This window comes from Zingiber officinale, chromosome 2A (assembly GCF_018446385.1).
Source record: "Zingiber officinale cultivar Zhangliang chromosome 2A, Zo_v1.1, whole genome shotgun sequence".
Taxonomy (NCBI): domain Eukaryota; kingdom Viridiplantae; phylum Streptophyta; class Magnoliopsida; order Zingiberales; family Zingiberaceae; genus Zingiber; species Zingiber officinale.
In genome coordinates, this window is record NC_055988.1 from 131,477,845 (window position 1) to 131,492,432 (window position 14,588).

The 14,588-nt window shown below is 44.0% G+C and overlaps 1 protein-coding gene across 1 annotated transcript; it reads left to right on the plus strand.

Annotated features, from left to right (window-relative positions):
- The first annotated feature begins 11,119 nt into the window (after positions 1-11,119).
- LOC122042345 (protein SIEVE ELEMENT OCCLUSION B-like) lies at positions 11,120-14,150 on the plus strand. The gene is made up of 6 exons (XM_042602401.1): positions 11,120-11,632; positions 11,708-11,812; positions 11,900-12,348; positions 12,438-12,547; positions 12,638-13,263; positions 13,342-14,150. Exons 1-6 carry the CDS (start codon positions 11,156-11,158, stop codon positions 13,957-13,959), a joined length of 2,385 nt encoding a protein of 794 aa, XP_042458335.1. The 5' UTR covers positions 11,120-11,155; the 3' UTR covers positions 13,960-14,150.
- Positions 14,151-14,588: the final 438 nt, after the last annotated feature.

A 14,588-nucleotide genomic window follows, 5' to 3' on the forward strand; every position in this document is an offset into this window, starting at 1 on the left:
TCCATCAAGAGAGTGATAAAACTTTATCCAAAAGCTCAACATTCAATTATGTCAGGTCCGAGGCGCCTTCAACAGGGGTTGAAGGCGCCCTCAAGCTTGGAGGCGCCTCCAAGCTGGTTGGCAGCTTTTCCAACTTGAATGCTTCTTTGCTCTGTCTTCCAAAGTTTCGTTCTTTTGGGTGATTCCGGCCAACCGAAATAGGGCTCACCCGAACCTAATTTCCGGCCTTCTCCTCGAGCAGTCTTCCTCCCGGTTTAATGTCCCTCGAACGCCGTGCACATTCTTCTTGCCCACCGGTGTACTCTTCCGCAGGTCTCTCGTCCTTCAGACGCACTAAGCCCGTCGGCTCCCTTCTCATGCCGTCCTTCTCGCTAGCTGCGTCTTCCGCTCGACTTCCTGCGCTCCTAAGTTCCTGCACACTCAGACACAGGGGTCAAATACAAAGCAGGACCTAACCAACTTGGTTGATCACATCAAAACACCCGCGGGATCCAACAATCTCCCCCTTTTTGATGTGCATCAACCCAAGTTCAAGTTAGGGTAAAAAATAAACAAATAGTAATTTTAAAGAGAATTACTAAACTAACATTTTAAGTGTAAATTTGCAATAAGTAAAATTGCAACTAAATAAAAGCTTAAAAGAAAAAAATTTTAAGAAAAAAAAAATTATCTCCCCTTAGAAATTATCTCCCCCTGGACTTGTATTAATCTCTCCCCCTTTGATCACAGTAAAAATGGGGTAAGACTTGTACAAATAGTATGATATTTTTAAGTTAGAAAATTTTGAGTAAGATGAATTTTTCAAAATTTTCTAAACAGAATGGAATTTTTCAAAATAATTCCTAAGTCAAAATTAATTTTTAGAAAAAAAAGTTTCTAAGTAAACTAAACTTTTTGGAAATTTTCAAAAATGTAAAAAAAAATTTCAAAGCATTATTTAATTCTAGTTTAATGCTTTTTCAGAAAGTTAATTAAACATTTTATTTCAATATTTCAGCTTCCAGATCATGACAAGGCACTGGATCTTCTTAGTTATTGGAGCAACAACCACTTCCTTAGACAAAGCTTCATAAAGAAATTCTTTGTTTAATTTTCTCTCTTGAAAGCCTTAATTAAATAAATTAATTTAGCATAGATTTCGGAACCCAATAGAGGTTCCTTCTTACAGGATTATTCAAAAATTTAGGGGGTACATAGTTCTTGGGCACTCTTCTAAGTTGACTCTGATGGTTTCTAATGTACCAATTCAATTTTCCATAAATTCTAATTTTGATTTTAAAAATTTATTTAAACATGCATTATTTTTTAATTTTTCAACTTCAATTTTTAATTTTTCATTTTCTGATTTTAGATTATCGTATATCTTAAGTGGACATATTTTTGCTAATTTCATTTTCAATTCAGTATTTTCTTTCTCTAATTTAAACAGATCTTTAGAAAGAAATTTGATAAATTTAAACGACTGAGTAGGGGTTAGAGCACATACCTTAGTTACCTGATTTGGTGAGACTCCCCATTCACTGCAGCTTTCCTCTTCTGATGTTCCTCCCCCTTCATCTATACTCATCTCTGAGCTTGACTCTTCTTCAATCTGATGGTTAGCCATTAGTGCTAACTCCGAGAAAGCTTTGATGTCTGATTCGGAAGACGACGAATCTGACCAAGTGACCTTCAGGTTCTTGTGCTTGGAGGATTCTGGCTTCTTGTACTTTGTCTTTACCTTCTCTTTCTCCTTTTTCTTTAACTTTGGGCAGTCATCCTTGATGTGCCCTTCTTCGTTGCAATTGTAGGAACAGACTGTCCTTGTCTTTTGATGACGTTTACTCGACTACGATCTAAATTTGTTAGATTTGAAAAACTTATTAAAACGTCTTACCATTAACGTAGCTTCGTTTTCATCAATCGATGCGTCAGAGTCAGAAGCGTTTGTTTTTACCTTTAAGGCAATATTTTGACTAGTCTTCTCTACTCCATTGGGCTATGCAACTCGAGATTCGTGAAGTTCAAAAGTAGAAAACAGATTTTCTAAAGTAATTACCTCGAAGTCTTTAGAGATATAAAATGTATCTACTAAGGACGCCCATTCTGGAGTTCTGGGGAAGGCGTTGAGCGCGTACCGGATCGAGTCCCGGTTCGTTACTTCTTCTCCAAGATTGGTTAGTTGCGTGATCAGCTCTTTGATCCTTGCTTGGAGTTGCGCTATCTTCTCGCCTTTGTTCATCCGGAGGTTCGTAAGTTGAGTCCAGAGGATGTCGCGCCTCGCTAGCTTTGCTTCCGAGGTACCTTCGTGAAGCTCCAGGAATTTTTCCCAGAGGTCTTTCGCGGAGTCGTAGCTTCCGATTCGACTTACCTCTTATGGTGGCAGCACGCTAAGCAGGTGGAACTCTGCCTTTCCGTTGGCGACAAACTCGACTTGCTCTTTCTTGCTCCACTGATGCTCTTCTTTGTCTTTCGGAACTTCAAAACTATATTTCATAGTTAGTAAAATATCGAAGTCGGTTTTGAAAAATACCTCCATTCGGCGTTTCCACGTCGCGAAGTCTCCGTCGAACTTCGGGGGATGAATATTCGCTCCAGCCATCGTCTTGATCGTTGTGCTTCAGTCGACAGTTAGTTCTTCTGAGGCGGTCTTGCTCTGATACCACTTGTTGGTGCAGCGGAGGCCGGCAAGAGGGGGGTAAATTGCCTGCACAAATTAAAACTACCGTCCTCGGATTTTTCAACTCGAAAGTACAATAGAAATAGTAATAAAATAATTAAAGCAATAAAACAAAACAGAAAGACAGAGAAGACCGGGAGTTAACCTGGTTACAACCAAGAAGGTTGTTAATCTAGGGCAATGAAAAACGCGCAGTGGAAAAATCTCCTTCTCTGAAGGCGGAGAAGCCTTTTACACTCTTACAACTCAGAACTATTGCTAGGAATTGATTACAGGGTTGATGGAATAGTTGATGTCTAATTCCTAGTTCCAGAGGCCTTTTATAGCCTCTAGAAATCCTATCTCGGATGTCCGAGGTGCCTCCAATAGGGGTCCAAGACGCCTCCATCGAGAGAGTGGATAAAACTTTATCCAAAAGCTCAACGTTCAATTCTGCCAGGTCCGAGGCGCCTTCAACAGGGGTTGAAGGCACCCTCAAGCTGGAGGCGTCTCCAAGCCTGATGGAGGCGCCTCCAAGCTGGCTGGCAGCTTTTCCAGCTTGAATGCTTCTTTGCTTCATCTTCCGAAGTCTCATTCTTTTGGGTGATTCCGGCCAACCGAAATAGGGCTCACTCGAACCCAATTTTCGGCCTTCTCCTCGAGCAGTCTTCCTCCCGGTTTAACATCCCTCGAATGCCGCACAAGTTCTTCTCGCCCACCGGTGTACTCTTCCGCAGGTCTCTCGTCCTTCGAACGCACCGAGCTCGTCGGCTCCTATCCTGTGCCGTCCTTCTCGCTAGCTGCGTCTTCCACTCGACTTCCTGCACTCCTAAGCTCCTGCACACTCAGACACAGGGGTCAAACACAAAGTAGGACCTAACCAACTTAGTTGATCACATCAAAACACCCGCGGGGTCCAACACCCTTTGATCATATCGATTGGACAATCCACTAAATTCTCCTCCGAAAAATCTTCAAGCAGAGAGGTTGATTACAAAAATAAGGAAAGTGTAACAATCTACACTTTCCTATGTAGGTGTAATAATAATTGAAAATACACTTTTATCGACACTTATAGTTGTTGGTGCAACCTTAGGTCAAGGTTGACCTGGTTGACCCGACTCGAGGTGACTTGACTCGAGTTGTATTTTGATGTTTGACTTGGGAAGATTGTCGGTGCAACCTTAGGTCAAGGTTGACCTAGTTGAGTTGCATGTTGATGTTTGACACTCGTGAGAGAGTTCTATTCTTGATATGGGACAAGAATAGATGTTTGGGAGGTTGTTGGTGCAACCGTAGGTCAAGGTTGACCTGGTTGACCTGATTCGGGAAAAGTCCAAGCAGGGAGCTTGGCACTGGAAAAGTCCAAGTATGGAGACTTGGCACTGGAAAAGTCCAAGCAGGGAGCTTGGCACGCGAAAAGTCCAAGTATGGAGACTTGGCACGGAGAAGTCCTGGTGAGTGAAGTCAGGCAGTGGGAAAGTCCTAACTGGGAGGTTAGGCAGTTGGAAAGTCCTGGTGAGTGAAGCCAGGCAGTGGGAAAGTCCTAACTGGGATGTTAGGCAGTTGGAAAGTCCTGGTGAGTGAAGCCAGGCAGTGAGAAAGTCCTAACTGGGATGTTAGGCAGTGTGGAAATCCTGGTGAGTGAAGCCAGGTGAAAGTCCTGGTAAGTGAAGCCGGGCAAGGGAAAATCCAGATGGATCGAGGGTGATCGGACATCTGGTGATGGGAAGTCCAAGTAGGTCATAGGAGTGACCCGATACTTGGTACGGAGAGAAAAGTCTAAGTGGGTCAAAGGGATTGACCGGACACTTAGCGGGGAGTCCTAGCAGGTCAAGGGAGTGACCGGATGCTAGGCGCAATGTACCAACAGGTCAAGATTGACCGGATGTTGGTTTGGACTTGGTTTGGGCGAAAACCATGAGCTGGATCGATCTGGTGATCGATCCAGTGATACCGAGAATATTCTGATCGGTCTGGTGACCGATCAGTAACACATCAGTAGCATACTGTGTGATGATCAGAAGCCGAACAGGATCGAGGCACAAAGCCTGATCGGTCCCCGGACCGATCAGGAGGTTCCCTGATCGGTCCATGGACCGATCAGGGATGGAACAGAAGCGAAGGCTTCTTTCCTGATCGGTCTGCAGACCGATCAGGATGTTGCCTGATCGGTCCACAGACCGATCAGGGTTCTAGCCGTTGCGACGCAACGGCTAGTTTCTTCGCTGTTTCGCTGTTTCTTCTTCGCAGGTATAAAGGGGTCGAGGGCTGCTGCTGTACATTACTTCTTCTTCCTTCTTTCCTCCCTTCTGCTGAAGATTTGTGGGCTGCGATAAGAGCTCTGTTGAGTTCTTCCGAAAGCTTCGCGTGAGCTTCATTCCACGACTGGATCAGCTGCTGCTGAGTTGCTTGTTGGCATCCGTCCGTGAAGTTGTTGCTTCATCTGGGACTTCAGTCGACAACGAGAAGGCAAGCTAGTGTTGTTGATTCATATTGTCTTGTATTTCTTGTTGTATCTCGTGTAGTCTTTGCTTGCTGTTGTAAGATTTTATGGCGAGGTTTCTCCACCCAGAAGGAGTATATTTTAGCTGGGTTTCCGGGGATTCATCCACCGACGGATTGACAGGGCTCGTCCACCTTACGGACACGCCGAGGAGTAGGAGTATCATCTCCGAACCTCGTTATATGGTTTGTCTTTCTTCTCCTGTTTTCTTTCTACGTTGTATTTCCGCTGCACTAACCTAATCGTAGGAAGAAACGCGAAAGATTGGGGTCGACTATTCACACCCCCCTCTCTAGCCGTACGAAGAGATCCCAACAATAGTAATTGTAGCTCGTAGCTTGAGGTTGATGTCACTCTAACTACAACAGTTGGGCATACTATGGTCACAATAGATCGGTAGCAAAGAGATGACGTAACAGAATGATCGAAGAATCTTGTTTAGAAGTGATGTCATAAGAGCTAGTCAAACCCTCTTTTATACTACATTGGAGGCGGCTCCAATGACCTAGGATGCCTCTATTTGAGCTAATCCGATCCGAGTTTGTTGTTGTTTATCGACCTAGGGTCACCTCCAATCCTTTGAATCATTTGATGTATTATGTGTAGGATTGTTACACTAGAGGGGATAAATAGTGCTCGTGACTTTCACGTCCGTTTAAAAACAATTGAGTAAAACGCAGTGGAACACGCCAAGATTTACTTGGTTCGGAGCTTATGGTGACTCCTACTCTAAGGCTCACATATAAGAGTGCTTTCGATGAGCAAATACTAATCAATCGGAAAGAGTACAAGTACAGTCTTAAATGATTACAAGTAATTTGAAAATTAAAGAATACTGATAACTTTGTAGGATGAAATCTTCAGTAGAATCGTCGTCGGAGCTTTTGGGCTTCGTAAAGGCTTTATCAGAGCAGTGTACAAAAGCGGAAGTTACTTAGAATGTTGTGTTTTAGCCTCTGGTCGAATGTTGCTTTAATAGGCTGTTCCATGCGCTTGGATCTCTTCTGAGCACCTGAACCGTGACGTAGGCTCATCCAATCAATGTGCTCCAACTTGGCGATGAGATAGACTTTGGCATTTTGGGTGCCGGGACTAGGTTCGGGCACCTGGACTCCAGGCGCCCAGACTTCGGGCGATTGGATCCCCTTCAGGCGCCCGGACAAGCTTTTTCCAGCCCTTCATTTTCTACAAAATAAAGTTAGTCCAAGTAATAAATAATATATAATATGAATTTGACAGCCTCTGACTGTTCGGTCTTGACTTTGAGTTTCACTAAAACTCTAGGTCAGACGGACGCCTACTGTTCCCTATTCGGGGAATGCATTCTCACCTATTCCTCTCAGGAGAAATTACCTCTTACCAGACTGGTCCTCCAGATCGTCTGGACTTTTGCTCAGCGTCCGATACTTCAAATCTTCATGCTGAACATCCACTCCATGACCCGTCCAGTTTTCCACCTGGTCCACGACTACCAGAATTTTCACTTAGAGTCCCCAACTCTAAAATTTCGCCCAAAGTGCTCGATCCGCCAAAGACTTCATTGCCTAACCACAGCTATAACTTTCCTTTACCTAGGGTTATCTTCCTCTAGGATCTAGGGTTACCTCCCCTAGAATTTTTCACCTATCTAGAATTTACTAGGACTTTTACCTATCTAGAATTTACTAGGACTTTCCTACAAGCTCAATCACACTTGTTAGACAATAAGTAACCTTAACTTTGGACTTTTTTCCATAATCAAAACTTAGGTTCGATTGTTTGGTGCTCCCTGCACCAATATTATGTAAGAGACAATATCTTTCTGCTTTAGACATATATCTGATAGGATCTCTACTTTGCCAATAAGGAAATTCATCTTTATAAAATCTCCAATTTGCCATAATATGAAATTAATCGTAATGTTATATGTGTTGATAGAAACTTGTGTCCTATCTGATGAGAAATTGGAAAAAATGTGAGTACAAGAAGATAGGATAATCACTTTGAGGGGTTGCCTCCAATAATCAAACAAAATTGATTAACCAATTATATTATATGTCTTTAAAGGTTACATAACATCGCTTTAAATATAAGGATACCTATTCAAGAGAAAAAAATTCTAACAGGAAATTAAATATACACTTATCTTTTAAAAAACAAAATAATGATAATGCTTTAAAGGAGTTATTCGAATATGTCTATTTGGAAATTGTATCAATTTTTACAATGGGAAGTCTTAACCATTAGATCATGCAATAACAATTTGACTGTTGTACTAAGACTCACTTCTTTCTTAGTAAAATTTAAAAAATAAAATTCTTTTCTGCTAAAATTTAGTGCATAATTTGTTTAAAATAATATATTTATCTAATAATTTTTTAATTAATTAAATAAAGTTAAATTTGGCAAATAAAATTCTAAAATTACTAGTTAAATTTGGTAATGAATGATAAATTATTATAATACTATTAGTATACATTTTAATTATTATTTTAAATTTTTTTTATTGATCAATTTTAACTTCAATGAAGGAGAGTCTTGACACAATAGTAAAGTTACTGTCAAGTGACCTAAAGGTCACGAGTTTAAGTCACAGAAATAACATCTTGTAAAGAAGGGTAAGATTTACACCCTTCCCGAGATTGTTGGTGCAATTAACCTCTGGTCAATGTTGATCAAGTTGACTAAGCTCAAGTTGAGTTTCGATATTTGATCAATATGTCAGTTGATCAAGTGAGACGTTAAGTAAATCAAAGTTGACCGGATGTATACTTGACAGTTGATAAATATGTTAAGTTGGTTGCGTAAAAAAGTCAAGTAACGGTCACAACATGGAGTTGGTCAATATCTTTTATCGACACTTGTAGTAATTATAGTTCATAGCTTGAGGTTGATGTTGCTCTAACTACAACAGTTGGGCATAGTACAGTCACAATAGAGAGGTAGCAAAGAGATGATGTAACAGAATGAACGAAGAATCTTGTTTAGAAGTGATGTCATAAGAGCTGGTCGAACCCTCTTTTATACTGCATTGGAGGGGCTCCAATGACCTAGGATGCCTCTATTTGAGCTAATCCGATTCGAGTTTGTTGCTATTTATTATCCTAGGGTCACCTCCAATCCTCTGAATGTGCCTCCAGTTCCATCCGAGTCATAATTAGTCTATAAAAATATCCTATTTTATTGATTTTAATTTCTATCAAGAGATTTTTTTTTAAAAAAAAATTCTTTCTTTCTTTACAAGATTGGAATTGAGGTCCATATATTGAAAAAATTTTCTTTTCTTTGTCTTAAAGTCTAGAGTGTATATAAATACCTGTCTAATTGTATGAGGATTAATCTCTCTTTTATTAATAAAATTTTCTTTTGTGGTAAATCCAATGATATTCTTTGTTTTTTTGGCGTTTTCTCCTCTTGAGCTTCTTCTCCAATTTCCCCTCTCGTTAGCCCATAGAATAATCATTATCTTGCCCGGTGATAATTTTCTCTTTCAAATAGGTTTTCCCTTTTTATCTTTTAGAGCTTCAATTTCACCATTAGTCCAAACTAATCCTCTATATTTATTTGGAACAACATTTCCATTCTTGTGTTTCATTGAGCAAACTAATCCTCTATATTTATTTTGCTCATTGTTGAATGCTTTGAATTACTTCTTAAAGGTTGGAAATTTAATAACTCTCTCCTTTAAAATCCCCAAGAATTAGCATTGAAATCTTCTACAAAACCCTCTTTATAATATTGCTGTTGTGATTGAAAACTACCTAATAGTTGACTGTTAGATCCCATCAATCGATCACTCTATCTAAATATGAATGTTGCACTTGCAGAACAATTCTTTCCAACTCAACTTTAACCATAATAGTCGATTGTTTATTACCATCAATCAATTGATGGCTAAAAAGTCAAGTCCTATAGTTTAGATATGTACTTTCTTCTCGATCGAAAACTGACATCAATTGACTTATATTCTACATCAATCGATTGATGATGATCAATTGAGTTGGCCGACTGAGTTTCAGGCATTCTATTTGTTGCAACAGTATTATCAGTCGATTGTTCATACCCAGTAATCGATTGATATATAACAAGCCCTCTCAAACCCTGAACCTAGGGTTTAGGGGTCATTAGTAGATTGTTACTCCCTGACAATCAATTGATACTTCTATTTTAGTCTTGCTAAGGTTGAATTCTCGCATTACCTAGTATTCAATTGACTCAACATATTAGGACTTCCTTTACCTACTATCCAATTAATTTTGATCTGTTGGGGCTTCGTTTCCCTAACATTTGGTTAATCTTGACTTGTTGAAATTTTATTATTGACTAGCATCCGATCAATGTTGACCTACTTGGACTTCACAGTTGCTTAACATTCGATCAATTTTGACTTATTAGAACTTTCCATCTCATGTCTAACATTCAATCAACCTTAACTTTCTAAGACTTCTCCATGTCAAAGCATCTGATCCTGTTCGAGAGTCGAGGCGATGGATGTTGGAGACGTGGCACTTCCGTTGACCGTTAGTGGACTTCTCGCCAGTGAAACCTGCAACCACAGCAATGTCAGTGCCGAGCCAGGGAGGGGTTCTCCGGCGATGGCCTTCCGATGCTCAAGTCAACCATCGATGATGTAGAAGAAACGAGGAAGTAAAATGGCAAGGTAATTGTAGCTACAGTAGAGATTATGCATACCTCCGTCAAAGCTTGGAGCCCTTTATATAGGGCTCCGGGGAAGCGCGTGCAGGCTCCTCGAGGCGTGCATGCTCCTCAACGCATATCCTGAAAAGACGTATCAGAAAAGTGTCTCTAACACCATACCACAACAATCCGAGCATATCTCTGGCAAGACAATGGAAGCTTCCCTTGTACGATCCTCTGTTTGACCATGCCACCAGCCACGCCGTCTGTCGGTGGCACGGGCTCCCATAAGGATATGGACTGATTCATCTTCTGTCGGCTACAGGGCCAAGCGGAAGAGCCGCTCGACCGATCCTCGTCCATTCGGATGGTTTTCCTTCCTGGGGCTGAGCGGGAGAACCGCTCGACCATCCTTCCACTGCCCGCTCGACTGTGACTCCACTCTGTTGGTTGAGATTTCAGGCAAGTCCGAGCGGATTGGCCGCTCGGCCTCTGGATTTGCTGATACTTGAATCTTCTAAGCATCAGAAGCTCGGTACGTGATCGAGCTGTGCTAACATCTGCTTCATGTAGACTCGGTGATTCTTCCTCCCGGTCGGGAAAGGGGGTTGCCCAATCGGACGATAATACCGGAACGTTGACCAGCTTGACTTTGACCTCCACCCTGTCATTGACCATCCTACTGATCATCCCCTCCTCATCACTGGATCAACATCTAATATTTCTTAATTTATTTGGACTTCCCTCATTAACAAGTATCCGATCAACTTTAATCCACTTGAACTTCACATTTCATGTCAAGTCTCCGATTCTTCATAACTCATTTGGACTTTGCCGCTCATGCCAATTTTTTGTTAGAGTTCCGACTGTCAAATATCTGGTTAAGCATAACCTACTTAAACTTTCAACCGCTAAATATTTAACTAGTAATGACCCTTTCAAACTTCTCCACAGTCAAATATCCACATATCTATACAGAGAAAGAGACTCCACATTGCCGGGTTGAGATGTTTAGGCATGGGAAGAGGAGACAAGATTGGCACGAATGGAGAAAATCGTTTTTCAGGGTGCATTTTTTTTTCAAAAAATAAATCAACATTAAAATAAAAGGCTTTAAGATTCACACATAAATCTTTCCAAGATTTGTGTAGGGAATGCCTTCACCCGATCATGAGTTTGATCTGTAAAAAGGAAGCCCCAGCTCTGAAGCAAAGTTTTGGTTCACCGGAGCTTTTATCGAGAACAAAGCAAACTGCTCCAATTCCCCCTTTATTCTCTGCGTTCCTTGCGCGCAATCTCCTCTGCATACTTATGCTATATAAAGCTCGTCATCCCTCAGGCAACTGCAACTCCACAGTCTCCCACCCTTTTGTTTCAGTTATCTACTTGCGGAAATGGCGAGCTCGACGTCGACGGGGAAACCGCCTCTGCCGGGCTTGACTTCGCCGGCAACAGCCGCAATGCCGGGCTTGACCTCCGCGGCGAGATCGCCACTGGCGGGCTTGACGTCGCCGGCAACAGCGGGTTTGACCTCAACGGCGAGACTGCCACTGGGGGGCTTGACGTCGCTGGCAAAATCGGCAATGGCAGGCTTGACCTCCACGACGGCAGCGCCAGCAGCGACGTTGACGTCCGCGCCAGCACCGACGTTGACGTCCGCGCCAGCCGCGACAACGGCGGTGGCGGTGCCACCGAAGCTGCAACTAATAAGGAGCGATCGCGGCGCCCACCTTTTCTCGTCCTCCGACGACAAGGCGGTGATGAAGCAGATCCTCGCCACTCACTCCCCGGACGGGAGGGAGATCGATACGCGGTCGCTCTTGCGCCTGGTCGAGGACATTCTGCAGAGAGCCACTCCGACCGTCGTTGTGGTAAAATCACTGAAAAAATTTATAGATTGCTAAATTTCTTCGTCTTGATGCCTCGCTCGTCTGAAACATCCTCAGACGCCTCAAACGCACCTGGAGCTACTGGACGACGGAGTGCACCACATTGACGTCGTCGGAATGCTTGAAGCGATAGCGTATACCATTCACAGGATTTCTTGCGAGGTAATCAATCGAGCCAGACATCAACAGCCTCTTCCATCTTTTCTTTGATTCGCATGCAGCTTTATGATCTTCACTGCGTGCCGCCAGATAACCTGCAAGTGCTCCGGCGGCGGGGACGCCCACGCGACGACGATGGTGCTGTTCAACTCTCTGAGCTCCTACACTTGGGACGCGAAGGTGGTAATTTCGATGGCAGCGTTCGCTGTCAGCTACGGCGAGTTCTGGCTCACCGCCCAGCTCCACACGGTCAACCCTCTGGCGAAGTCGGTGGCGTTGCTCAAGCAGCTTCCGGACATCCTGGAGAACACCGACGCGCTCAGGCCGCGGTTCGACGCCCTCAACAACCTCATCAAGGCCATGCTCGACGTGACCAAGTGCATCATACAGTTCAAGGACCTTCCCTCAGACTACATCTCGCCGGAGATCCCCGACATGGCCATGGCCCTCACTCATATTCCCACCGCCGTCTACTGGATTATTAGAAGCGTCGTCGCCTGCGCTTCTCAGATGATTTCCCTTATCGGATTGGGCCACGAGTATCGCGATTGCAACCCCCAATTCATACTCATTAGCTCTTCAAATTCTCTTCAATTCTTCTTTTTAAATGGCTCTGTTCTTTATGAAGGTACATTACTGCGACGACAGAGGCGTGGGAGCTCTCAAGTTTAGCCCACAAACTTAGAAATATCCATGAGCACTTCATGAAGCAGCTTGAATTACTATATCGATATATTGGTGAGATTGGGGTGGAAAAGAGTAGGTTTTACTGATCCAAATCTTCAAGTTCATCTTAAAATTCACACGATACGCACGATGATAATTCAGGGGAGAAGAAACACGTGGAGGCGTTCCAAAATCTGGTGCGGCTCTTCGAGACGGTGCACATCGACAACATGAAGATCCTCAAGGCCTTGATCTCGTCCAAGGACGAGCTGCCGCTGTTTGACGGGGCGACGAAGAAGCGGGTGAGCGTGGAAGTGCTGCGGCGGAAGATCGTGATTCTGTTCATCTCCGATCTCGACATCTCGGCCGAGGAGCTCTTCGTGCTCATTCAGATCTACAGCGACACGCAGCAGGGGAAGAACGAGCGCAGCTACGAGGTGGTTTGGTTGCCGGTGACCGACCGACACTTCCCGTGGGACAGCTCGAAGGAGGAGACCTTCAACCGGATGGCGTCGACCATGCCGTGGTACTCGCTCCACCACCCGTCGCTGCTGGAGCCGGCGGTGCTGAGGTACTTAAGGGAGATATGGCACTTCGACAAGAGGCCGCTGATGGTGGTGCTGGACCCGCAGGGGAAGGTGGTTTGCCCCAACGCGCTGCACATGATGTGGATCTGGGGCAGCCTGGCCTTCCCCTTCACCAGCAACAGGGAGGAGGCGCTGTGGAAGAACGAGACGTGGCGCCTCGAGTTCTTGGTCGACGAAATAGACCCTGTTCTGCTAGGATGGGTAACAAAAATTCATCAATTCGATTCTATTCGATTCGATCGATCAATTCAAATTGATCCTGTTGTTCTGTGGGTGTAGATTCAAGAGGGGCGGCACGTGTGCTTGTACGGCGGGGAGGACATAGCGTGGATCCGGCAGTTCACGACGGCGATGAGGAAGGTGTCTCAGGAGGCGCGGGTGCCGCTGGAGATGGTGTACGTGGGGAAGAGCGGCTCCAAGGACCGGGTGAAGAGGGCGATCGCGACGATCGAGAAGGAGAAGCTGAGCGGGTACTGGCAGGATCCGGTGATGGTGTGGTTCTTCTGGGTGCGACTCGAGAGCATGTGGCACTCCAAGATGCAGCAGGGGCAGACGGTGGAGCAGGACGAGATCATGCGAGAGGTGGTGACCATGCTGATGTTCGACGGCGGGGACGAAGGGTGGGCGGTGCTCAGCCGGGGGTCGCTGGAGATGGTGAAGGCGCAGGGGAGGAAGATGATGGACTGCCTGGCTCAGTTCGACAGTTGGAAGGGCAACGTGGAGACGGAGGGGTTGGTGCCGGCGATTAAAAACGCATTGATCCCGTTCAAGACTGCGGAGCACTGCAACCGGCTCATCCTGCCGGGGGACATCGGCCAGATCAAGGAGCAAGTGGTGTGCGCCGAGTGCGGCCGCCCCATGGATAAGTTCGTCCTCTATCGCTGCTGCAACGACTGAGAACTGAACCAGCCATGCAGGGACAGGGCGGGCAGGCGCTAGCTCAATTTGATGCCATTGGAATAATAACGAATATGCGTGTTCATTTTGGGGTGCAGTATTAATTTCATGTTGTTTTGTTGTTGAAGTGTGCTTGATTGTTCTTTTAATTGCTTGTTCTTTTAATGAATGATGGAGTGAGGTTTAAGAAATTCCTGCTTTGTCTTTAATTTGCGACTATACCTTGGGTCCATTTTTTTAATAGATATTTTAACAATAATTCTCTTATCCTATGTGAGTGTTTCATTCAATAAATATTTTGTTGTCCTCGTCCTTTGTTTATATAGATTGATTTATACAAACGAATTAATTGGGACCTGACACTAAGCTGAAGTCTAGTCGGACGATTGAAAGAAAGTCTAATTTGGTCAGTGAGAATCAAATAATTGGCAGGAAGTCTAGTTGGATCAAGGAAGACCAAACGACTAGAAGTCCAGATTGTGATTGTGTATCTGACAAGAAGACCTGGTGGATAAAAAGATTAGAGTTAAGTAAGTCTACAATTGATAAATGGAGATAAATATTAGAGGAGAGAGATCCAGTGAGGACACGTTTCCCGTTAAAGAAACAATAGACGGTGGCCCGACTTA

What these genes read in the sequence shown, in the direction of transcription:
- LOC122042345 (XM_042602401.1), top strand. Translation starts at nt 11,156, where the DNA reads ATGGCGAGCTCGACGTCGACGGGGAAACCGCCTCTGCCGGGCTTGACT. An exon ending in TTCACAGGATTTCTTGCGAG is followed by an intron (nt 11,813 to 11,899) that starts GTAATCAATCGA and finishes GCGTGCCGCCAG; the next exon opens with ATAACCTGCAAGTGCTCCGG. An exon ending in ACCCTGTTCTGCTAGGATGG is followed by an intron (nt 13,264 to 13,341) that starts GTAACAAAAATT and finishes CTGTGGGTGTAG; the next exon opens with ATTCAAGAGGGGCGGCACGT.